The sequence below is a fragment of the Monopterus albus genome, unplaced genomic scaffold (genome assembly GCF_001952655.1).
Source record: "Monopterus albus unplaced genomic scaffold, M_albus_1.0 scaffold136.1, whole genome shotgun sequence".
NCBI classification, from domain to species: Eukaryota; Metazoa; Chordata; class Actinopteri; order Synbranchiformes; family Synbranchidae; genus Monopterus; species Monopterus albus.
The window spans coordinates 6,496-33,864 of NW_018128016.1; the positions used below are offsets into that span (position 1 = coordinate 6,496).

At 42.2% G+C, this 27,369-nt stretch overlaps 1 protein-coding gene across 6 annotated transcripts in view; it reads left to right on the forward strand.

Annotated features, from left to right (window-relative positions):
* Positions 1-27,369, forward strand: part of ppfia2 (PTPRF interacting protein alpha 2) — a 141,930-nt gene that overhangs the window by 6,489 nt on the left and 108,072 nt on the right. For all 6 annotated transcript variants that reach the window (XM_020613667.1, XM_020613669.1, XM_020613670.1 and 3 more), the window contains exon 2: positions 2,976-3,231. In XM_020613667.1, coding sequence (XP_020469323.1) covers positions 2,983-3,231 — 249 coding nt within the window. In that variant the 5' untranslated portion in view covers positions 2,976-2,982. The remainder of the gene's footprint in view (positions 1-2,975; positions 3,232-27,369) is intronic.

Below are 27,369 nucleotides of genomic sequence, written 5' to 3' on the forward strand. Positions count from 1 at the left end.
GCCGGCCCCCCGGCTGGCCTGCTCTCCAAGCCAAGGCTAGCATGTGCGGTGTGTCCCAGCCAAACAGCACGCAGGCTTGGTCTCTCAGGTCTAAATGGCAGCGGATGGTGGCAGAATGGTGAACTGGTGGGACTCTGGCTGGGTGCCTGGAGAAGATTTGGGAGACCCTAGCTTACTGCCAAAACATGCTGAGACACAGACGTGCCATTATAACCCACCCAAAGGGGACCAAGTCTGGGCAATGGCATGCTGAAATTTCACTAAATAAACCTGGTCTGGGTCAGCACCATGAGTAATTACAGTCCTATGGTACACTATGGGCTTCCAAGTGCTCATTAACTTGTAAGTGTTAAGGGCTTTCTTAGGCTTATTGAATCATTGCCTGAAGACTGAGTGTGTAAGGTTTCAAGGTGAATTCAAATTTTGCACATTGTCTGATAGATCAAGTGAAAATGGGCAGGATGTAGCGTCTCTCAGCTATGCTACCCCCCTCCATGACTCTCTGCTGCCTACAGCTTTTTTGTTGTTATTCCAGCTTCTCTACCCTGTGTTCTCAAAGTACAGTCTGTAAATTAGCCCCGCCCACCACCTAGCCAAGGTTAGAAGAAGTAGTCATGGATGACTAGCAGTCTAAAACTGTGGCTGCCAGACCAAAGAGGTGGGGTCCTTTCCCACATAGAGAGTGGGACAAAGAAAGAGCAAAAACCAGGGTTAATATCAGTTTGGCTTTTTGAGACGGAGAACATTAAAATCAACCAAAGGACTGAAATTAGACTCAGATGTGCTGTTCCTCCCTCTGGATGGAGCGTGTTTGTTTAGTAACTCTAGCGACCTAGCATGGTCACGAGTTTATCTTGGTACTGAGGTAATATATTTTAATTTCTGAGTAATTTGAATGTTTGTCACAACCAGGTATCCATAGTTTACATTGTCTCTAGGAAAGTTGAGGAGTGAAGAGTGGTTTGGAGCAGGCTGTGGTGTCAGTTTATTTTGAGTCTCACCAGCCTCTAAGCTGAAAAGAAAAATCTACACCAGCTTTAATATTTTTGTGTCTTTTCTTTTGTTAACTTTTAGCCTATGTGTTGCTCTAGAGAACTTCCTAAATGAATGTTTGCCATTTTATGACGTTCTGAAAAAAAATGCTCATGCATAAATTAAATACCTGAAATTTAAATGAATATATTTATGCTTATTTTCTGTATTGGGATTATATGATAAGATTTATCACTGCATACAGTAGAGAGATTGGTCCCAGACACAGTTAGCCTAACATGAGTTTAAAACAGTAAATAAGACAGTGTGCACAGTTAGTTCATTACTCACTACATCAAATAGTTGGGTCCAATAACTGTGAATCCAGGAAGTCCTGAAGTGCAACACCCAGGCGATTCTTTTATATATTGGTGAATAGCTTGTTAGTTAATTAACTAAATAACCATTTTGTTGCTGTTGGAGAGAATATAATGTATGTTTTGTTTGAGGGCGACTGGTTCCCTGTGCCTCTGTGGTAAGCTACTGTAGGCTAACATTAAGCATGTGTGGGAATGTCTTTCCACTCAATACACAGGAGTTAAGCTCATATAAATTAACCACAGTAAGAAAATGCTGTTCACCTTACCAGTGTAAACCTTTATTGGTTTGTGTGGCTATTTGATTCATCAGAGGACACAAATTTGTGATGATGCAAACTCGGCCCATCCGCGGTATGACTCATGAAGCTTTCTGAAGTCCCTCATGGAAGCAGGAATATGGCTTCAGATATCCACTATAGCATAGATATGGTGTATTATGCAACTCGATCTGGCTTGGCCCATTAAGCAGCACAAGCGTGAAATCTAGGGCAGAACGCCCAGTCTCCCAAGACATCTCTGCAGCTTTGAAATGCCGTGGTGACACTGAGCTGAGCTCCAACTGTGTCAGGCCCTGTCACATACAAACAGCAGCAGTGGATATTCACATGTAGTAAACACTGACATGGACACACATTTATTTTGCTAAAAAGCAAAACTCTTCATTTTTAGCATGAACATAATCCTAGTTTGCACTTTAAGCCTGACTCTGCTTAAGATATTACTGTTGAAAGAAAGAAAGAAGCCGTCCCTTAAGATATTACTGTTGCTTTGGTGTAAATACAAAACCCAACCAACAAAATGTTTTTTTTTTTTTAGAGCTAATTTAAGAAATTGTCATCATATATTGTATACTTTGGAAATGGTTCCAAACCTGGGTGCTCAGACCCTTCCAGTTTGTCACAAGCTAAATCTGAGGTGAAACAAGATGACGAACAAGACAGGACAAAAGAGAAAAGATCATTTATTTATTCTCAGATCTTTGTGTGTGAATGGGTGAATGACCTTTGTGTGTTATATACAGTAAGTGCTGTCTATTTACCATTCTCTAAAATCTACTAAGTGATGTACTGAGGCAGGCAAAACTGTCTGAGAAGGAAATGTCACTTCTTAGTTTAATAGGCATTGTTTTGTTGCAAGCAGTCATGAACCAAACGTTTTGGAACAAGTATTTTAGATCAAACTCACAGGTAACCACAGGACAGTCAGTGACAAAACTGAATGATGTAATGTTGTCCTTCAAAACTGGCCTCACCTCAGAAATGATTCATCTAGAAGTGTATAAATTTGAACAGCTGTGGTGGCCTTGCAAAGAAATGGCAGGCCATCAACCCAAGGTACTGTGGGATGTGCGCAGCTCATTGTAACCCTGAAGGGGAGTGTGATGGTAAAGGAAACATAATTCATAATAATATTCAACATAACACTGGCGTCATTTGACAGCAAAGCTAAAGAGGATTCCACTTCACTATGACCAAAGTAAATTGTGCTTGGTGTTGATTGACACAATGTCAATTTTTTATAAGTATAAGTTTTTGGATGACTTATGATGATGGCTAATAAATGGAAGCTAACACCATCGCTATATGAAATGGTCTAATCTCTGATTTTTCTTTTCTCTGGCAGAGCCAAGATGATGTGTGAGGTGATGCCCACCATCAGCGAGGACACGGCGCTGAGTCAGCGCGGCTCTCAGAGCAGTTCCTCGGACCCAGACTCCCACTTTGAGCAGCTGATGGTCAACATGCTGGACGAGAGGGACCGACTGCTGGACACACTGAGGGAAACCCAGGAGAGCCTCGGACTGGCCCAGCAGCATCTGCAGGACGTAATCTACGACCGTGACTCGCTGCAGCGCCAGCTCAGCTCCGCTCTGCCACAGGTAAAGCCCACCAATGAATAATGTTTTTCAGAGATTATTCTTTATTTTCTTTATTGACTGTTTGAGTGTAGGTATAGACACGAAAGAGTCATGTAACTAAGGTCTGTGGCTGGAACGAAACCAAGGTGGTTATATGGTATTTGTGCTGACCTACAGGCCACCGGCCTTTGACTTACTCGGCCCAATTTGCCAGGAATGTTTAGTTGTTTTCAGTCAAATTGTTGTATTTGAAGTTTTCCTTACACAGTCCATCTAAATGTGGAACTCTTGAATCCTTTTTTTAGCTTTGTTGTTTGTAGTGTCTTGTACCATGTGTGATTGCGTCACTTTATTCTCATTGGAATTCCCATAAAACCTATTACTGGATGAACTACAATTGTAAAAATATATATTTTCCCCAGCAGTAAACTTTGTGTAATTAAATTTTAATTTACAATACATAACAGGCTTCGACACTGTCTTTCATTATTTTAGAAAGGTTTCCAAATCAATAATTCTTGCTAATTCTGAATCAGGCAATAAAGTTTATACTTAAAAGAAGTTTCAATTATGTGAACTCGGGGTATTTGTTGTCAATCTAATTAGCAGTTGAACTCCCAGTGCATGTAGACTAGTTTGTAAGGCACGGTGGATAAAACATAAACCAAATGGCATATTGCTGTGTGCATTTTTATTCAAACCACCATGCATGAGACATCCAGAAACACAAACTGATTAATAATTGGTATTAAATTAGATTTGGTGTGCGTTCAGCCATGCTGGTTGTTTGATGTTTTTGTGAGTTGCTTTTGTTTGTAGTGAAAGTTGTTAGATTGAAATCTTGGTGTGCTGCGTTCGTTTTTCAGCAATATGTGGAAAAAGAAAAATCTTACAAAAGAATTCCTACAGATTAGCGCTTTCTTAAAATGTGTCTGTAATTCTAGTCACATGCACTTTTCCTGAAGACTCTGGAGGTTTGCTGGTGGAGAGAGGAAGACTGTGCACACAGCACAGTAATCCACATGGTTTCAGAGACACCGCCGAGGCACAGTCTGCATCTGTATTAGCTTTGGTGTGATCTCAAATGAAAGCTTAAAAGAGGTTTGAACTGCCAGAATTACTCTTCCTTAATAAAATGAATCCAGCCAGAAAACCATTTCAGTATCAGCCTTTTTCTTCTTGCCCCATGGCCTTGGGAAAAATTTGAATTAACCCATTTCCTGGTCACCTCTCCCTTCTGACTTGTGGAACAGATCATTGAAGATTGTGTGTCGAGAGATTGCAAATATATCTCTACCAAAACCTGGCTTTGCTGTGTTTTTATCTTTGATTCGTCTCAGACTAGTTTCATTAAGTCACACTTTAGCCTTGGGGCTTTTATCTTCCTCAGTTGAGCGAACCACACAAAAAAGGGAAAATGTGAGCACTACAAAATGCTGCAAAATGTTTTCAAATACTCATAAATCCCACACATTAAATATAAAAGAGCAAAAAAAAAAAAGATGTTGGAATAGGAGATGTGAGTCTACCACTCCTGTCCAAACATTCCCACCACTTCATTTCCAGCAAAAGCATTCAGTGCTGCCAAGGTGAAAAAGCATTCCTTTTATTAGAGAATTTCACTGATGTTCGCTGGCAGTAACGACTCTGTGGTGGTGATGTATTGGTTGTCACTGTGTAATGACAGAGCTGACATACTGTTCTGGTGCTTTTCTTGGCACCCAGCCTCTTAAATTAGATGTCACTCCAGTGATTGGGATCCTCCTAGCAATGTCCTGGCATGAATGATTCCATTAATTAATCTGATGGTGTCTCTTTGGCCTGTATTGTATCAGCATTGCTCTAATGGATTATGAAGAGGTTTGTTAGTACTGGGTAATTGTACAGAGAGAAAAGTGGCCCTGTAGTGTCTCTGTGTGTGTTTTCTTTTTTGGACAGTAAGAATAAGCTTATTTAGCAGAAGCAGCCACCACCTTTGTGTTGGTGTGGTATGAATGTCTTTGCTTTTGATTAGGTTGTAATGATTTTACTACGTCTGATGCTTCTTTTATAACAGGACTCCTTTAATACACATGTAATTTTAGAGGCCCAGCAGTGTGGAACAGTGCTCAGTTAATCGTATAGTGGGATTCTTAAAGAGGGCAACAGATAGCTTCCAGGACTTTCCCAACAGCAGAGCTTTTTGCTTTTAATGGCAGAAGAGACCTCATTTAGTGATAGGCAAGCTGTGAATGTGTCTTTACAGGTATCACCATGTTCCTGAAGCCTGGAGTGTTGGCAGTATTAGGCGCTGGCTCACCTCAAACTTCTTCTTCTGCCTTTCCTTCCCTCTCTTTTTCTGCTGTCACTGCCTTTTCTGTTATGTTGCACTTTGCCTTGTGTCTCCCTCTTCTCCTCTGATTTTCCCCTCTCTGCTACTCTGCATGACGCTTTCGACCGATCAGAGTGACATATGCCTTCCCCACCAATGCATCCAGGCAACACCTCATCCAACAGTGCCCCATACCTTCTCAGAATTACCTCCCTCTGTCCCTCACTCACCATCTCATCTTTCTTTTCAAATTTTTGCGTATCTAATACTCACCAATAGTAGATTTTGAAAATTTCTAGCTTGTTCCCTTGCTGCCTGGATTCCCAGCAACATGCAATTCATTACACATTGTAAGCAGTTTGTTCATGCCTCTAACTATAAGCTTCTCTGGTAAATGAGGGGTTGCGTTGTCATCTTGTCTGGAATTATTCTGGCTTGTTTCTTGTGCTACAGTAAATCTGGTGTTACTCAGCTTCCAGAAGGTTCCACACTAGTACTCGATGGACACAGTTTAGAGAAAGAGAAAGGGAAGGACATGTAGAGCGTGTAGGCAACCCAAAGCTTGCAGCACCATGTACATGTGACCCTTCTCCCATCCCCCAACGCCCCCTGTATTGTGACACATGGAAGCAAGCTAGTAGGCAGGCAGTGTTCTCCAGGGCGTTACTGTACTCGACAGGCCCCGAGGGGCTGTGGGAGTCTTCTCCCCTTGCTGTTTATTTACTGTTGCTAACTACAGTATGGCCTTATGAAGGCACCAAACCTACCACAAATCCAGATCTGACTTTTAGTTATACAGATGGTTCTTTGTTTAAGTAGTTACTTGTCATCTCCACGTTTGATATATGGCATGATAATTGATTCAGGTTACGTCCGTGGCCCAGACCACCCCCAGCACCCCATCTGCTGGCACAGGCTGTCACAGTAACTCCGCCTCCGCACAGGTGGGAAGGCATTCTAGGCAGCGAGGCACACCTGCTCTCAATTACCAGATTAGTACTTAAGGGAAGCGTTGGTGTGCCCTCGTTGCCAGATGATCGCTTGTATTCGTGCTGGTAACCTGTCTTTGCTTTCATCACTAGGATTCCTCTATGTTGTTGGACTTGATTTCAGGCAGTAATGAACTGAATGCCCTTATTTTTTGATGGGTCGCTTTTTGTTTGAACTGTTTTTGCTGTGTACTTATGTTAAAGAATAAAGTACCCTCTGCTTGTTGGTTGCAGCCATTTTGTATTAGCACCATTTGGTGCCTGGATTGTGAACTGTTTGTTCAGGTGACACTCCTCAGGATGAGGAGACCAACTCTTGCTGGGACTGGTTGCCTGGCTCTGGATCCCAACTGTCAGCCGTCCTCACACCATCCTGCTACCTGCTCTACCATCTGCTTCGAGCCTGATCCTCACCTTCTACGACGGTAGTACTGCACGTCGGACCAGTGATCTCCTGTGCCAGCTCATACACCTCTGTGTATACAGACTGTGTTTTATGCCTACGACACTCACCTGGCTAGAGTCAGTAAATTCTGCTACTCAGATCCTCAGTATAACTATCAGTATTGCCATTATCTTAGCGTCACTGTTACTCATTCTCATCCTCTGCTTTTCTTTAGCCAGCTGCGCCTCTCCTACAACCTTGGGTTGTATCTGTAGCAGTCCAGTCAACCCAGTTTTCCCCGCTGCCCTGAGATCGGCTGATGAGACCGGTTTTGACCACTCATCATTTCTGTAGTTGTTAAAATACATTTACCTGGTTAAGCCTGAGTCCAAGTTCTTCTCCTCCATACAGTAGACCTAATCTCACACTTTTTAATCAGATGCACATGACAGACAACACTGTGCTACAGTACTATGTCCAGTGTACAGTGCATCACAATGACTGTAAGATGGTCTACCAGGTCACGGAATCTGGAAATATTATTTTAAGCTAGACAGCACTCAGAGAGTGCAAACCTCTGCCAAGGCAGACCGCTGTCCTCATAATGCCATCCATCCATCCATCTTCTTCCGCTTATCCGGAACCGGGTCGCGGGGGCAGCAGTCTAAGCAAAGATGCGCAGACTTCCCTCTCTCCAGACACTTCCTGCAGCTCCTCCGGGGGAATGTCGAGGCGTTCCCAGGCCAGCCGAGAGACATAATCCCTCCAGCGTGTCCTAGGTCTTCCCTGGGGCCTCCTCCCAGTGGGACATGCCCGGAACACCTCTCTAGGAAGGCGCCCAGGAGGCATCCGAAACAGATGCCCGAGCCACCTCAGCTGGCTCCTCTCGATGTGGAGGAGCAGCAGTTCTACTCTGAGCTCCTCCCGGGTGACCGAGCTCCTCACCCTATCTCTGAGGGTGCGCCCGGTTGCCATGTGGAGGAAGCTCATTTCGGCCACCTGTATCCGGGATCTTGCCCTTTCGGTCATGACCCAAAGCTCATGACCATAGGTTAGAGTAGGAATGTAGATCGACCCGTAAATCGAGAGCTTCGCCTTGCAGCTCAGCTCCTTCTTCACCACGACGGACCGGTACATCGACCGCATTACTGCAGAAGCTGCACCGATCCGCCTGTCAATCTCCCGTTCCATCCTTCCCTCACTCGTGAACAAGACCCCAAGATACTTGAACTCCTCCACTTGAGGCAGAATGCTATTCCACCTAAAAGCTATATGCCCATGACAGTTTGACCCTCATGATACGATTCCTTCATCACAAAAACCTCCCACTAGTATTTGGAAACACTTTGATATCATAAGTAGTTTGAAAATTATTCAAGAAAAACTACATTTCAGTAATGGTGGTGTTCTTCAGGCTCTAGCTCAGTGACTTTTGAAGATGCATCACATCTGCTGACCCCTGCCTGAGATTCAGCTAGAATTTGATCTTTGTTGTAAATCTGTAGTATTATTTGTTGGAACAGTAGTGAGTTTTCCATGAGCCCCATAAATCTGAACATTTTGGATCAGCAAATCTGGAATATTATTTGGATCCAGACCAGACTTTGGTGTGTGGGTGTTATCATGAAAGTCTTGTAAAAGCATTGTAAGCATTATGTATGGAGTTAGAGGCAAAATACTGAAACTGGCCCTATCTCACAAGGGTGGGGTATCCTTAAATGTGTTCATACTTGCAGCATGATGCTTTGCAGAGTTGCCGCTGCACTCTGGCACCGTAGAGGAAATGAAATTCTGGATGATAAGGAGAAAGAGGAGTTGTTGTTGTGCTTGTGATTTTTACTATATACAGGGAATCAAGATGATGGTCTGTTCACCCTCTAAACCAGATGCTAAGAGAAGATGGAAAGTGCATTAAAGATGACGAGATGCAGAGGGTGCTGCATTAAAGTATTTTTGTATGTCTGCAGATTGGTGTGGTGGTTTACTGAATCAAATCATGCCAACACGCCATACATTCATGTAGCACACACATTATACCTGTGTGTTTAGATGTAGCGCTGAGGTCATGTGACACTACTGAGCCAATCATTAGCAAGGATCCGCATGCCCTCACACACAGTTTCAAAAAATGACAGCACCGTCCACAACGAGCGTGTAGCGGGCATTAGTGTACTGTAATAGAGTTCAGCTTTCTCTTGTTACCAGCCAGTGAAGCTGTTACAAATTAATTCAAGTTTGTGTGCCAAACAGCATTAACATACACATTGATTTTGTTCTCCTATAACATGAACTGAACCTGCACAGCATTTGTTTAATGCACCTCATATAATGTTTTACAGCATACTTAGGTTCTTTGAAATGGCTACAATCAATGCCTCTTGACTATTGCTCAGTTTGGTTGTGGAAACACTGAAGAGTAAAGGAGTGGCTGCCTTTCTTTCACTTTAAACAGCCTTTTCTGACTTATCTTTGTTGAAATAATTAGGACTTGTTGCGCTGATAAAAATTACCAAATTGCAATTTTTTCCAGATGTATGAATCCGATGAACTGCAATGAATCAAAGCTGAACTAGCTAAAAGCGTTTTTTTTTCTGCGGAGCCAGTGCAATCCAAGTGGAAGCAATCTCTGTGTGCAAAAAGATGCCAAAGGTTCAAAGAAACTCAGTGTTATTGTTTTACATCTGCAGAACTTTAACTTCTCCAATTAAAATTCTTTGTGTGATCTTGGAGCACAGTGACTGAACAACTCTAAAGAAGACTGTGAACAGCTGCTGTCTCCTTGTTTGGTTGATCTACTGTTCCTGCAATGTCCTGACTTTACAGCACTCTGGTGTCCTATTGTGCTGTTCATTAGAGAGATAATTACATCTGCAGGAGATCCTTCTGCACTGTCTTGTCACCTTGGCAGGTCTGATCAGAGCCCCTACCTCCAACCTACTGTCAGGCAATGGCAAGCCAGCATCCGGCCTTTGGCGTTGGTACTAGCAGCGATGATTCATCCAGGGCTAGATCTGTCTCCCTAATCAGACCTTAACCTTTCAAGGGTATTGATCAATCTCTGTCAGAGCCATTACACACACTCAGTGCAAACTGTGTGTGCCAAGGGCCCATCTCTGTTTCTGTCAATCTGGAGATGATTAAAGGCAAAAAAGAATTACAGGAATAGAGGAAAAACAAGGCTTTGTGGGTAAATTGAGCAGAAAAACAAGAAAAGGTTCTAGTTTGCAAATCAACTTTTGCAAGACAGCAAAACTGGAAAGTACACTATCACTGTTTATCACAGTGCCAGACAAAAGATGGCATCAAAAATGAGCTACTACAGTTTCCAGTGTTATTTTATTTTATCAAACTTACAAGTGTACTGCAAAAATTATGCTATTTATGATGTATTATGATGTACCGTGAAGCTGACATGCTTGGTAAAAAAGAGGCATCATTATTGGAAACTCTGTGCAGCCCACTCCAGCTTATCTTTGCAGTTTCCTCCTATCTCCCTGCCACATATCAACCACACATTTAGCCTGCAAGCAGAGTGAAATGGGGCACAAACAATAACAGTAATCATGGAACATCATGTGCTACTTTGGCAGAGGAGACCAGCAGACAGCTGACTGGCCCATAGGGCCCTCTGCTCAAGAAGCCGAACGACAGGGAGCGGGTGGGGGGAAGTGAGCAGCGAGTTGAAAAAAAAGAAGAAAGAAACCACCAGAAAACAAAAAGGAGAAGGATTCACCTCTTATCCCCCTTTTTAACAAACGTAGTCATCTTCATCTCCACACTCTGGCCTTGTCAGGGAGCTTCACAGTCTCCCCTCTCACCCCCCTCTCACCTCCCTCTCTCCCAACACTGCCATCCTCTACCGGTTCACCTTCACCCCCATAAAGGCCCACAGAATGGTACATTCCACTGCAACAAACATTCATAGGGCTGAAGCTTTAAAAAGGATGGAAGGAAAAGGTGTGTCTTTAGTAAGGGCTTCTGACCAGTGGTCATGTCATGTATGATTAATAAACAACAAGGTGAAGAGGGGCTATTGACTTACAATAGGATGCTAATGATCAGACACCAGAGATATACACAGCGCTTACCCTTTAGATAAATCGACTACTACCCTGATTAATAATCTCTAAATGAAGCTGAAATTGCCTGTGAAATCAAAGCATGTTTCCAAGCTCAGTGACCCATCTGTATACAATATTTGTCTGACGGTCATCACTGGGAAAACCACAGCTCAAGTGGCTGCTCTGCACAGTAACTCAGTGTAATCTTAGCTTTCATTTCATCATCAGTGTGTGAGTGATCAACTGGCTGGAATCTCATCACTGTCTGTCTGGGCAGAGAAAGAACTTGGATCAGCATCGAGGGATCTGAGGCCATGTTAGTGGTCCTCAGTGACCAACACATTAAATGTTACCTATGACAAGATTTTAAATACAATCAGTGACAATAGAAACTTCACAAGTGCACTTTTTTGGAAGGTAAATGCAATCCTTTTAAAGGATAATTCAAATTAAATCCAAGCTCCCTGCTGACGATCCAGGATCATAGTTTTTGGAAGGTAAATGCAATCGTTTTAAAGGATAATTCAAATTGAATCCGAGCTCCCTGCTGACGATCCAGGATCATAAATGTCATGTTGCACACCCATGCCAGGTTTAAGCATGGTGAACCCAGCTGTAGAAAGGAATACTTACCATCCGCTTTTAGTTGGGATTTGCAAGGTATTCATTTTTAATTTTCTTCACATGCCACATCAATTTTATAAAGAGACTTTCTCCATATTTCACACATCTGTTGTAGAAATGAACAGAATAAGCATCTTCTAGAAGTCTGACTTTTAAGATCGATCTGGATTGGTTTTAAGTGATCAATCTTTTAGACTTGGGGTCACTGTTAAGCCCAAATAATATCAGTAATATAGCATAAATGATGCTGTTGATGATCCACAGTGTCCATTATAAAGGTGAAAGTGGAAGAGGAAGTTGGCAATGTTAGGAAAACCGCACGCCTGGGGGCATACTGGTTTCAAATTTGTTGCTATTGACTTTGTAGCTGCAAAATCAACACCTAATATAGAGTAGCTGCTGCAGGTGTCTTGGCTTCTTAGAGCAAGATGAATTATGCTCCTACATGAGGTGTTGCAGTGCTTACTCCACAGATGCCTACGGCACAGGGATTAACCCACAGTTCAGAGCTGCCCACTGTCCTGTTATAGGACAGGAATATGTTGACATATTTTATGAAGTGTTATTCACTTATGACTTACAAAAGCAGAAAATATAACGGCTTTGTTGCATTAAATCACTTGTGTATCATTACTGCTACCTATTCAAATCTGCTTCATTCTGTTCAGTGACAGCTCAGTCTCCACGAAGCCAAAGCAGCTCCTACATGTAACAAGTGTCACACTTTAGATAGAAAAATACCTTTAATATTGGCTTCAGGCAGATTCAATAGCAGAAGCCCAGACAGGGAATCTCTCCTCAGCCAGTACTCACACTGGTGGATAATGGTTTAGAATTGGTGGTTTAACCTATTTAAGGGAACCGCACTAACCACTGCATCATCACCTGGTAAAGACATGATATATTTATTGTCTATGCTGTTGAGCATATTTCCTGCGCCGGGTAATTTGCCTGAGCCTCTTGTTTGTTTGGAGGTGGCTCTTATGTCCCTTCTCTAGTTCTAAGTCAGCAGTGCAGTGTTTATGTCCAGAAATGTCTCCAAAAACATTTGATGATAAATCTTTTGTGTTTAGGAAATGACAAAGCGTAGGCTGACACACTCTGAACACTTTGTCATCTCCTTCAGTGAGCAAAAGTGCACGTCTCGGAGCGTGTATGCGTGGGTGGGATGGAAGGATGGGGGGTTGTGTTAGAGTTTGCATAACTGTGGAACGAACTTGGGCACATGTCAGACGCTGAGGCAAAAAACTCAGAAATGTTTAAATCTTAGTGCACACACACACACACACACACACATCTTCACAAACACACAGTGAAATACACACTCACACACGTTCATGCTTTGCCTAAATGAATTAGAGAACTGGTCCCTTGAGAGCTACTTAAGTGAGTAGACTAAAATGAGGTTATGACCAATACTTAGCGCTTCTTGCAGAGCCGACCTGGAAATGTAATCCTCCTTCCAAAAATGATGACATCTGTTTTCCTCTACTTTTGGTGAATACACCCTCCTCAGGGTTATCATTTGCTTTCTGTGGCCATTTATACACTGGAATTTGCTTGTTTTCCTTTTAATACCGAGCCTATTATTTTAACTATAACCCAGACTCACCGCAGCAATAGGCTGACCAATGAGGAATTAGACTGGCATTCATTTCTGGCAGGGGTTTGGCAGCTGCACTTGACTCCTTAGAACAGGTCTCTGGTATGGACTAGTGTTCTCAGTCGTGCAGCTGGTCCTCATTAACAGATACCTCTTAGCTTCTGAATGCTCCACTTGAAAGCCAGAAATAGAGCATGATGTCACCGGCTCTTGGTGCCGGCTGAGAATCTTGTTCAAGGGCTCCTGTGAGAGCCGATCCCACGATGTCCTTGCTTGCTTTGCTGCATCACAGCTCCCACTTATGATGTGGTGTGATGACCTGTGCAGCATTTCTCTACAATATATTCAGTGTTACACATCTGCAGATTTTATAATTAAAGTCACTACACTCACTGCTAGCAAATACCATGTCTGTGACTAACAAGTACAGCTCTTCAAAGGAGTACATTCATATATTATTACTTTGCATTTGTCTATAATAAGCCGTGCTTATTTCTCATGCTATTAGTGTTATTTCTAATGCTAATTCCAATTTTGAAGACACACACAGTGAGGTCCAGACCAGTGTAAGCTTCAGTACAAGTGCATCAAAATTAAACTGGGCACTTAGATTTTGAGAGGAGTTAAGAACCGATTTAAAACCTCTCTTATAGAGTTCAGTGGCGTGTTTGGTTTAGAATTATAAATGTGTTATTGCTCACCACAAATGTTAGTAGATGAAGCTTGGTAGTGTGACATACATTGTCATTAGTGTTGGGCGCTATTTAATGAGAACTCCTATGGGTCAAACGAGAGGGAAAGGACAAACCACTATATGGGTCGTACAGTTTGGAGGACTTGTTGGCTTTTCGGTACACTGTGGTTTGAAAAATGAGGACCAAAACATTTACAGTCTCCTTTTTTGTACGGAAAGAGGGGCATTTAATAATTTTTATTTTATGTTTGAAGTCATGTCTAATTGTTGAACTGTATATGAAGAAACTGGAAATGATATACCTCCCGATCAACACCAGATAAAGGAATACTTTTAAGTAATTCAGCTGGGTGTACTGGAGAACTGAGCTGTATGATTTGTTTAACTTTGGTTTTTAGTACTGGCAACATTATCTAGGAAGTGTAGTTGCCGTGTCAGTAGCACAAGAGGCTGAGTCTCTAAGAGCAGATGTCCCATTCTGCTCCCAGCTTTCCCCAAGGCCACAAATGCATTCACTCAAATGAGCTTCAGTTCAAGAGTAGAGCTTTTTATAGTGTCAACCAATGACCTATATATGATTTTCTTTCTACACTAAAAATGTTGTGTGACAAGGACAGAAACAAAGCCTTCATTTCTGAAGGTGAAATATAATGACTTTCTGAAACTCTCTGAGGAGCTGATCCCCTCTCTCTCCATAAGTGCATCTTCCCAAACTGCAGCTTCCTCCTCTCTGTGGCAGATATGGCAGCTTCCCATCGGTCCGCTGCAGAGAGCCCACATCCAACCCACTGATGTGACTCAGATGTCCTGCTAGACCATATAGCTCCCCCTACCAGCAGCGTGCATCGCAGCATTGCACCTTGTAATGTCACTCCAAATCACATGCTCAGTGTTTGGTAAGACAGCGTGATGGCCAAGTAATATCTAGGAGGGCCTTCAGGGGCTTGTGAGGGGTTGGACGTATATCTAAAAGTGTTATGCAGTCAGTGAGCCAGAGATGCTTGATATAATTAAGTCATGGAATGGCAGTTTATAATCACTTTCAGAATCAGAATCTGCTTTATTGGCCGGGTGTGTTGGACACACGCTGAATTTGACTCTGGTACATCATTTCACATGATATAATGTATCTTAAGCTTTTCACTGGAGTTGCTTTGCATACTTGCAGTTTTAAGTGAATGTAGCTACGTGATACTGAAACTATGCCGGGTGTCCGCTAACAAAACTGACTTCTTAACAAGGCCACACAACCAAAGTCTCTTTGTGAAACACTTTAATGCTGAGGAGAAAAAAACTTAAATGATGCTATTTTTTTAACTGCAATATAGACACAAATGTAGACAAGGCGACATCACCTTCAGTATGAGAGCAGCTATGTAAAACAAAACTGTGGGTGTCATATAAAAGTGTACAAGGCATTCTGGTATCGGAGTTTCCAAAATCAAACAGCAAAGACGTTCTTCTCTGGAATTTTGCACTAATATTCAGCATGTTGAATAAATATTAGAAGCAGAAAAGAAATCAGTTTCTCAAGTGACAGCAGCCCGAGTACACAAGAACACAGTGGAGCTATGTGATTGCATTTTTAATAGTTGGCTCAACTGCTGTCTTTTGCTGTCACTGTTGCTGTCTGCACAATATAGTTCACAGCTGAATGGAGCGCGCTTTCAGGATGGTCAAAGAAATTCTGGGACCTGCAGGGAAATCACAAAATAGACGAAAAGTGCGCTAAGGAAGGTTGGAAACAAAACACTGGTGTTTCATCAGAGAACACCTGCAGTCACTGTATATACACACATAGACAAATCCTTCATCTGATTTAAGTGTTGTGCTTGCATGTGATGCCACCTTTATATGAGCTCAACCAACCGACTTACAGCGAAAGCGTGTACTTCTTCTGCCTGACCTGCACTGTGTGGATTTGAAAGATGTAGTTTATGTGAAGTGGTGTTAAGCTGTAAGCTGCAGGTGGCAGTGGTTAATTAGCATCGACTGTTAGCTAGCTGGCCTGTTATGTTAACAGCATTTTGTGGTCCCTTTTTTGTACTATGATAATCATAGCCTGGCTGCCTTTAAAGACAGGGCCAACCCACCCATCGCTCCCACAGCTGCTTGTTTTGTTCCCTGTGCTGAGAGCAGTCATTTGGTTCCAGCCTTCTGTTGCCAGCTGCTGCCCGGCCAGTGTCTATCACAGGTACCCAGCAGGGCGCATCGTGTACTCGTAGCACAGCCATGTCTGCTCCACTGTAGTGCTGCACTGGAGCTGCCAAGTTCAAGCACCCTGGAAATAATTAACCACATGTAACCTAGTGGTACTGTGCGCTCTGTTGTATACGGTCAGAAAATGTCTCAAAGCAATCTGTATCTGGGATGGGTGAGTCAGCCACACACCCCTATACCTGTTGAAGTGCCTCTAAGCAAGGCATTTATGGGTTAGGAGTTAGTGTTGCCTTATATTCAGACATACTGTAAACATTAGAGTCCTGGTTGACATCTGTGCAACCTCTTCCTGCTTTGTTTTGAGAATAATTCTTGTTCATAATTCTCAGTAAGAAATATTTTATTTTAATCTGTCTTTTAACACTCGTTAGGGACAACTGATGGAAATTACCCTGAGCTCATTTAAAAACAAGCATTCGCTCATTTACAGTTTTTGTGTTGATTAATTTGGATTGTCCCTGACAAACAAATGAAACAAAATAGTAAAAGGCTGCATAGCAGGGAAGGTGTGAACATAAAAAAAAACCTTCGGCACTTAGTCAGTTCTCCCCAGAGAAATAAAGCTTTAAAACAACAAAGTAATGAAATGAGTGTGAACAATGCTTAATTTATGGAGTGAGTCATTGTTTTTGCAGCATCTGAGTAAAAGTATCACAGTGCAAAGAGCAGCTTCTAATAGTGTTAGCACGAGACTGAGTCCAGATTTAGGTGCAGGAGGCAAAAATATCTTTGTTTAAAAGAATTAGTGTTCAGACGGGGACATCATTTATGTGTTAAACCAGAAGAACTCAGCAGGTAAACAGGCAGATAGGCTGCACTATGTCATTGAGATATGAGCAGTTCCACCTAAAATAAGTAAATAAATCATGTAGGTCCTCTCATAACCGCTCAACTTTACCTTGAGAGTCTTTGGAGAGGTCGAGACCCCCAGGTTTGGACTGCTGCTCTGAGTATGATGTGCAACAGAGAACCTAAGCTGCTTTGTAGAAAGTAAATTCTAACAGTTACTGCATGGTGTTTTCTGCCAATTCACGGAGAGGGGAAAGAGCAGATGTGCACCAAATTAAAGCCAGTTTTACCTCTGTTAGTTCTTGGTGGATGACTTTTACATTCGTGCCTCTTTTAGAAAACTGTAATCTGATGCTGTCCACCAAACCTCCTTATCATCATACAGCTCTCTGCAGATTTGTCTATATTATAGTGGGCTATGTAGCATGTTGAGATGTCCTGCAGTGCTGCAGAATCCAAAGCTATTTATACAGCATGCGCTAACTGCATTATGCACACTAGAAAAATGTTACCATTGTTTCCAACAAAGAAGCATCTGACTGAGGCCATTAGGCCTTGGTCGACTGGAAGACCATCACTGCACTGTTGCAACATGAGGATCACAGGTCTTGTGCTTTATGGATGCCTTTAAATCACTAATGGCTTTAGGGGATGGTAAACTGGTTTTTACTCAACCTTTTCATTTCAGAGGTTAAAAATAGTTGTATTATTATTCCCTACTCCAAAAATGCACATAGAATATAGACTAGTAACAGCTCATTTTAATCTGCTGCTTTTTGTGCTGACTTGTCACTGAAGTGCCTAATGCAGCTAATTACCATCTTAATTGGCCAATCTCAAGCAATCTCCCTCCATCTCTGAAAGCATTAGTCATGTAATATGCAGACAAATGCACGGCTGATCACAGATTCCCTGGAGTTGGGACTAGTAACTATGTTCCATGTCAGTAGGTTTGTCCATATTACAAGCTATACAGTACATGTGTATATTTCTGGATGCCTCGTGCTTACATTACAGTAAGTTGCTTGATTCCCGATTGGGTAGATTTGTGGGGTGATGTCACTCCCCTCTGTTTATTGACACTGGATTAAAAAAGCTGTTTTTATAAGCACAGCAGCACATTGATGCGACCATCATTTGCGAGCATTTGTCTCCCTATGAATCAGTGCAGTCAGACTCTGGGGACGAGCATTTGTCTCACTATGAATCAGTGCAGTCAGACTCTGGGCCCAGCACTGCCTGGATGTACACTGGTGTGCATAAAGGTTGTTTTTTTTTTTGTGCTACTACAAGCTTCATATATTTGACTATTACATGCCATTAAAAAATGTATAACACAAATAAAATGTATTAAAATTACTAGTAAAAATTATAGTTTCAACCTACTAAATACTGAATAAATTGCTGCTGTCTGCAATATTAAGGTGCTGCAGTGTTAAAATGCATTTATATTTATAAATGAAATAATCATGTGATGATGCCCTGAGTAAAACACGCCCTGGTAAAAATCCGCCGTAGCAGGGCGGCTATAACAGCCCTTTATCAGCTCTGAAATAAAATATTTTCTTTTCATCCTTGCAGTTCAAATAACATCGTATTCTCTCAGCCACAATGCATCAACTGTAGCAGTTGTCTGAGAACACAATTAGCCCCTAAGATGACTAATTGTGTTCTCATTTTGTCATTGAGCATGATGTGCAGTTGTTTTGACACATATCTCTGAGGCGGCGATGCTTGTCTATATTTGGGCATCATTGCGACAGCAGTAATTTATGAATTCTCCTTGTTTGTGGACTAGTTCCATGATTCACTTTCACACAAAGGAAGGACAGACAAAAAGCAGATGTAGAGAGGAGTTAAATGCTGATAGGAAAGAGAGAAGAATGAGTAGAGAAGGAGAGAAATGATGGCTACCAACATAAAGCTGCATGAGAGAGTGATGTGCTGCACATAATGCAGGGGTCAGGCCTTTATCAGCTTGTGATCAGACATAGGCTAATACAGGCTGTAACTTACACTGCAACCTCTTCCTAGTGCTTCTCTGTGTCCACCATTCACACTGGAAACTGTTCATTCAAACAAAAATGGCCAGCATCCATACACATACTCCTATATTCGATATATTGCAAATACAGTCTCCACCCATGGTTTCTGTGAAGTGGATGAATAGTTGAGGTCTTACTTCACAGGGAAGACCACTTCCTCACCTGGAACTGCGTGATACAACCAGTATAAACAGCTGAAACATGATGAAATAAATATGCCTGAGTCAGTTATCCATAAAGATTCTATCAATTCACAGAAAACTTAAAGATAATTGTGCTTGCGTGAAACACAAAACTTCCAACTGGGTGAGTAGTCAAGAGAGGATAGTTTTTGGAGCCCTGTATAGACCTTTAGTCCCTGAACAGCTACAATGCACCGTTTCCATTTTGTGTATTGTGTGTTTACATTAGTTGTGTCTACAGCCACTTAAGTGACCAGGTTATGATCTGCTCTTTTGAGTGAGCTGATTTTTTGTAATCGGGGAAGTGGATTAGGGAATCCCAATCTCCCCAGGTAGATTTCTCCTGGAGAATGCCGATTTTCTTTTTTTTTTTGATGGTGGTAAATAATCATTAACTGTAAAATAAAATTTAAGAAAAAAACATGGCGAGCAGCAGCAACAGTCGCTGCTTGTTGGATGAAATATTGAGCAACCTGATTACTGCTGTGCCTGTAAATGCATTATCTGATTTCTGCCATAACCTGTATTGAGCTGGGGATGTTGCATTTAGTTGATCTCAACAGCATATTTAATAAAATATTGTAAACTCAAGGTCCACTTACCAGCTTTATTCTAGAGTTTTTAAACTATTTCTCAGAAATACTTCTTGTTATCATGCTCATAATCTGCACTGAGATTGTAGGTCATAGGAAATGATTAAAAGCTCTGGCAAAACCTAAAATGTTTAATAACATTTAACAACACTTTTTTGGGTTGAGGTCCTTTCAATTTAGACAGCCTGTATCATTTTGAATGGTCACAAACCACAGTGTTGGGAAGCACTGTGACATTCTTCCCATCTGTGCCGCTCCTTGATCTCTGTCTTGGTAGTTGTTAGTAAAAGTAAAAGTACACAGGGCTTCAGTTTTAGTTTGATAACGAGTCATATGATGTGTTGTAAATATAGCTGTAGGTAAAAGAATTGTTGAGCTGAGGCCGTCTCCTGCCTGCCAGTTTCTGTTTAGTTAATGGATTGGCGGTCGTTCACCACATGGATAGTCTTAATAATTCAGCCACCATTTAGGCTGAGATAATGGATGTAAATGTCACCTTCCTGCACTAATGGAGCCACTGGATGTGAAGGAGGCCAGAATCATCTCATACCTACCACTTGAAGATTATGCAATAGCCAGTAGCTTTTTGAAAAGAGTTCCACTTCTCATGTCAAGTTTATGGCAAAGACCCAGAGGGAAGAGTTGTGGTAGAAACCTGGAGATATTATCCGGTGTGGAATCTTCTAGTGTGGTGGTGTTGAGGAAAGTGGACCGGAGTGAGACAGCAGCATCCTCTGAGTGGCCGGTAAGGCAATGTGACGCACGGCTGCGTGACTGACAGCTCCAGTTCTGCTTCGCAAAGTAGGTCACAGTCAACTAGCCCTCTAGTGAGACGCTGGCAGATAGACAGGCACGGGGAGAGAGACAGAGGTGGGAGGAGGTGTACCGGTGACAGCAGACTGGTGGGATTAGAACTCCGCATACATACTATATCCTAATGACTTAAATGACCTGAAACATGCACCAGATGTGAACGTGTATCAGTGGCATTCTGAGGAAACTTCCAAATGAGCTCTTTGAAATTAACTAACAAATCATTTTGTTGGTCATGGTTGAGATGAAGCACACTAGAAGTAATTTGACATGTTTCAGATGTCAAGTTTTTGGCTAAGTGCAGACTGAGGTAACGAGTCACCTAATCATGACACACAAGGCCTGGTCAAATGACCCTGTGGCTGAACAAAGCACTGTTATTGTCCTAAATGGCAGGCTTTAGATGCAAAAGTGGCTGTGACTCTGCTCGCATGTGTTTATTTGTGATGAAGCAAAGGGTGGATTTGTTTTGTCCGCTCTCGACCTCTTACATGCTGCACACACCATGTGATCACCATACTCATCAAGGACTGAATTAGCAAAGAAAGCTATGATGACGAAGTGAGTAACAATGTAGCAGTTGATTTGCAGGTTCTTTGCATGCAGCTAATACCACAGTAACTGCCATTTAGCTTGGACAGCAAGAGAAACATTTAAATACATTTACACTGGCCTGCATCCCAAATTACAGGAGACATGCAGTTTTTATATCATTTTAAAGCATCTTTGAGCATGGGAGGCTCAGTTAGGCAACCAATTTGTTGTACATCTTAAGTGACTGTGTAGCTTGTAAATACTGCACAGAAAGCAAACATCAGCCTTCACAGCTTTCACAAACACTGAAGAAACCTCATCTAATATTTGCATAAAGAAACCAGAGTTCATTTGGATCTTTGTCAAGCTTATCCTAACCGCTTCACATAAACTGTCCAGAGCTGTTAAAGTGAAGGCAAAAGAAGCTGGAAATATTTTTACAAGAAAGAAATGTTTTCCAGGTGTTTATACAGGTACGTAACCCAGCCCGATGTGGCATGAAATTAGCATACTGATAATAGCTCTTGTTATTTCATATCTTCTCTCATCCTGCCTCTCTTGAGTGGATTGCCTAAAAATAGCTGTTTCCCACACAGACTGCTTTAAACTGACTTCATCTCTTAGAGCTTAAAAGCCTGAAATCCTTTATTTGGAAGCTGTCAGACATTTGGAGCCAGCTGAAGTACAGTTGTTTTGGAAAATGGTTTATTTTTAGACTGATCCGACAGACAGTGTTCTGTGGTCATAGTGCTTTAGGTTTAGCATACTTCGGTATTTGCATGCCCACTCGGTTCTCTGGGGCAGTATTGACTGGGAACACCCTTTAGTTGTGTAGACTTCACACTAGTTTAAAAGTGAGGTGAGTGGGGTGTTGGGATTTGAGGCTCACACTTCAGGGTGAACTTTCTAAGCTCTGATGTCTGTATGTTCTTTCTGTGTTTGTTTCCATGCTCTGTTTGCTCTTAGCCACCTTGGGATCCAACATCCCTAAAGGTTACCACAGAGACAAGATGCGGAGGAGGCGTGGGTTGGGTGGAGAGAAGCTGGGTTTCCATGGTGATGATGAACGTCAGGGGGTGTAGGAGATGATAATTAAGTATATGATATGCACTGGGAAAAGAGCTTGTGGGCTAAGTTAAGATTGGATGAAAGTCAGAAAGAAACCAAGGTGACATCATCATATCGTTGTGTCAAGAGGATATTTTTGTCCTTTCTGGCAACAGCTGCATTTTATTCTTTTCTGCATGTTTAAACACCTCAGCATAAAAGGGCCTTGTTCTTCTCTGACAGCTACAACAAGCTCCAGAGTGAAAGTCTTTCCAAAACCAACTATGGTTATTTGTGAAGATGTGCTTTGTAGTATTTGTTAAAAACTACTTGAAGGGGTCAGTGTTTCAAACACTGTAGTCATGTCAGCTCCGGTTTGTCTTTATTAGTGGAACAAATATACAGTAGCTCCCAGTGGAAAAATGTTTAATTAGCTATTTACAAGCACCAGCAACATCTGATTGTAATATGTAGTAAACCACCTGAAGCTTAGCAATGTTACCTATAAAATATTGAGATGGTATATTGTTTCTCTCATTGATTAAAAAACATGCTGATAGGTGCCGAAGTTACTGTATGTCTGGAACTAATGTGAAGACTTCCTTTACTCCTGAGATGATCTGAGGTGAAACAATGTCAGTGTAAAGCCACGTCGATGACTGATTGTTTTTTAAGTGCAGGACTGCAGGACCTCCATTGTCTGTAGCACAACACAGGTATTGATTCGTCCCAGAGCTTAAATGTTAAGAGCTCCGTACTAATCATCGTAATGAGAAATCGTTGGACATTTTGTCGAATGATTGAGCCACCACAGGGAAGGGGGGTCACTCCAGAGAAGTTCAGTCTTGGTTCCAGATCACACATAAAGGTAACGGTGTATGGATGGTGGATATGTGATGGATGCACAGAGCAGTTCATAGTGATGAACCACAAAAGTCTTTCTTCCACCTCTATGGAAAACAGAACTAAATGCAGTCAGATGGACAGAACCACAACACAAATAAATAAAAATAAAAAATCTATGCTTTTGTTGCTCTGGGTTTACTGTAGGTGGAGGAAAACAGCAGTTTGCTGTGGTGTTATTCATATTAAATCTATAAGGTGATAACATGTCAGATATTTGTGTGTTTCAGCTCGGTGTTTGCCTGACAATAAGATCAATAATCAAGCTTGAAAATAAGATAAAAAAACCTCACAACTAATAATAATGCTCCTTCTCACATGTACTATTAAGTATTAACTATACCTGCTTTCCACCAGGTACAGTCGTACTGGTTAGTAATGAAGTCATTATGCAACATAACATCACACTTGAGGCAAAAATCTGAGAAGCAGAGATACTGGGACACAGGTGCCCATACACAGTGCACCTAATCTAATCTACCTTCACATAAATCTCCTTTCCTCTATTTATTTTGCCTCTTTATTAATTGCATTTACACTTTGCTGCTGCAGTGAGCTCACATCCTCATTAGCTTGTGATCACACCTGATCCATCATGCGGTTTCATTTGCGTCGCCATGGCCCCGCTTTGTGTGCATCCAGTCTCTGCTTCTGTTGAATGAAATTAATGGAGGAGAAAATCACCTGCAGTGTTTCGGGCTTCCATCAGATATGACAAATCAGAAATGCTATATAACTAGCGTTATTAATAAAATACAACATCCAATCTGGCTAATTTAGCTGAAGGATGATTATTAGTCATTTTTAAACCAGCAAACATCTGTTGTGCAGAGACATGATGATGTAGTGGGTGTGATCCGAGTCAGAGAGTTAATGTACACATGCTTAAACACTGGTCTCTGTGCTGGAGATGAGTCATATTGAACAGCTAATGAGTTTGTCTTATCCGCTGTGCCTTTTATATCTCTGGTGCCACACTGAGCCATAGGACCTAATGGAAAACATGAATTTGTAAAGTGTTGTAGTTTAAACGAGCTAATGGCACATTAACTGAGTTGCAGGGTGTGAAGACAAGAATGGTGCCAGTTTGTCTGCATGTGGTATTAAGATGTGAACTGCGCAGTCAGTGATCCATCCTTTATCTTGTCCTGTAGAGGGTCGCAGGGGGCCGTAGTCAATCCCAGGCGACAGGGAGAGAGGCTGGGTACACCTGGATGGCTTACCAGTCTGTCACTGGGCTCACACATAGAGACAGAACAATTCCATCCATCCATTTTCTTCAGCTTATCCGGGACCGGGTCGCGGGGGCAGCAGTCTAAGCAAAGATGCCCAGACTTCCCTCTCTCCAGACACTTCCTCCAGCTCCTCCGGGGGAATGCCAAACAGATGCCCGAGCCACCTCAGCTGGCTCCTCTCGATGTGGAGGAGCAGCGGTTCTACTCTGAGCTCCTCCCGGGTGACCGAGCTCCTCACCCTATCTCTAAGGGTGCCCCTGGCCACCCTGCGGAGAAAGCTCATTTCGGCCACCTGTATCCGGGATCTTGCCCTTTCGGTCATGACCCAAAGCTCATGACCATAGGTGAGAGTCGAAACGTAGATTGACCAGTAAATCGAGAGCTTCGCCTTACATCTCAGCTCCTTCTTCACCACGACGGACTGGTACATCGACCGCATTACTGCAGAAGCTGCACCGATCCGCCTGTCAATCTCCTGTTCCATCCTTCCCTCACTCGTGAACAAGACCCCAAAATACTTGAACAGAACAATTCACACTGACAAAATCACCAGTCACCCTAACCTGCATGTCTTTGCAATGTGGGAGGAAGCACGAACATGCTAACTATGCACTGCCCTGGTCAGCTGTGAGGTGTGTTCCCTGAACCTTCTTTTGGAGAAACAACAGTGCGAACCACTGCATCGCCAAGCCGCCATCAGTGATGATGCAAGTGCTAATTTTAAGGGAAAGAATAAAAGTCACTTGTGCTTTATAGCCTGTTTTTTATGGAAAACAGAGGAATAAACTATAATTTTCAAAACTGGGAGTAGAGTCTATTATCAACAAATCTCACACCAAAAAGATGCATGAAATAAGTTTAACTACAATTTTATTCCTTTATTTCCTTGGACACTATGAAAAACATGAATTAATCTGAGCCGCTGGTCAGACAGAGATGTCTGCAGAAACAGGAGAAGGTGTCTGCACAGTGAAATTTCCAGTGCAACAGGAAAGGACAGCATGTTACCTCGCTCCATTTGTGTGATTTACAGAATAATTGATTGTAACATGGGATGGATCATTGAGGTTTGTGCATGCTGCAGGAGTCTGCACTAAATATCAACTAGTAGATTTTGATCCAAGCATACTGTTATCAGTTGTTCTTTCAAAGACTCCTAAAAGGGATCAGTTTCTCAAAGGCAGCTCACAACGCTGACCTGTTAATTGCATAAGGCAATGTGATCCAGCCTTCCCCGGCTTTTACTCTTCCCTTACTCTGCTTTGTCTTTATCCTTTTCACCTTACCACTAGCACTCTCTTTCACAAACACACAACAAGACACACACTCCATTGCATTTACTTCCATGCACACACACACGCTGTGTTTTCACTCCTTGTGAGGACTTTACAGTGACTTACACTCATTTCCTGTAGACTTATCCTAACCTTAACCATAACCACTAGTTGCCTAATCCTAACCCTGATCCTAGCCTCACCCTAACCTTAAACCATGTTGCCGCCCTAAAAATGTAAGTAATACAAAGGCACACACTACTGCCTCACTCACTCTCAGCCCAACCTTCATTTCTAACGCACTCCAAAATCATTTTTTATTGCTGTCATGTCACTTTTTTAAATGCACAAATTGGTTTGCACATACACACACGACGTCCTGGCAAAGCACACACTCTGGATTCTCCTTAGTTCTTGTGATTTGACCTGCCTCTGTTTGATTAAGGACTAGCTGTGGGAGGCATGTGCTGGCTGACCTGGTCACAGCATGCCACACACACACACACACACATTGACCTGGTCACAGCATGCCACACACATACACACACATACAGTGGCTCATTTTGTGTTTCTGTGAGCACACGCTGCTGGCCCAGGCACTGTGGTTTCCCTGGAGCCGCCTGCTAAGAAGTGATGTCACCATCTCTGTTTAGACACATCTCATCTCTCCTTTCAACAAGGACAAAGCACAAAGCATTGGGCTGCCTTTGTCTTTCTCTGTCACACACACACATACTGTATATTCACACACTGATGTAGTTAGGTATCAGTGTCTATAAGCTGACAAAAACTGGCTTTCTCTTGTCTCTCTTGTGTTCGTCTATTCTGCTTCAATTACACAAGCAGTTTAAAGCCATGCATTCCCCATTTAACTTCTCCGTAGCGCTCTCCTTTCAGGATAACCCCAAGCCACACCAGCTGCTGCTAACACAAGTCTGAGGGAGCAAAGGGAGCGTTGCGGTCAGAGAAGTGACCTTGCAGCTGAAGGGTCACTAGTTTGACCGACTGGCCCAGTGTGGGCCGGCAAAGTGCTTGACTCTCAGCTTTGACTGCTGTCAAGCAAGGCGGCTAAACCCCTGCTCCAGCTGAAGTGGTCAGTAGTTAGAAGTCATTGTTCTGTGGCCACTGTGACTTCAGTGTTTCTCCTGTTCCTACTGTGCTGACAGATGGGTTTTACTCCACGTGCTCAGATCTGCTGATACAGTATATACAGTACTTCTGATCAAAGTCTGTGCTTGTGCAGCAGAAACCAAATTATTATTACTTATTGCTTTTTTGGAGGTACTCTACTGACCTTCTGGACCAAATATTATTCTGTCCCCTGCACAGTAAAATACAGTATATGAAGAAATAGCCCGCTGTTACATTTAAATGCCATAATCTACTCAGTGCAACATACTCTACTTCTCAGCAGCTGCTGCTGCTCTTGCATTTTGCCTCAGCATCCACTTGTAGGCTTTGACCTTTGGAAGAGGTTTAGGTTGGCTGTGCTAAAGTTCAAGATCCATTATGTTGTTTCAGATTGAGATACATTTATTTTCTCTAATGTCAGGGCAGTTCTGGTTTGGTGTAGTTTCAAAACCAGACACTGTCCAATGGTTTGCAATTCTTTTTTGCAATTATATGAACAAAACTATAGTATGTTGCTTTACTTCAACCTCGTTAATAACAACTTTTTAACCAACTGAAGCTCCTGTAATTTACTCATGTAGCAGCATATCTGTCATCCTATTTAGATAAAGTGTAAGCACAGACCAGCTTACCAACATTTCCCAGTGTTAGGTATTTTTAGTCAGATAGAAATTGGATAGATACTTTATGTATTAGAAATGTTTAGTGGAGATAGGATGTCTAGTT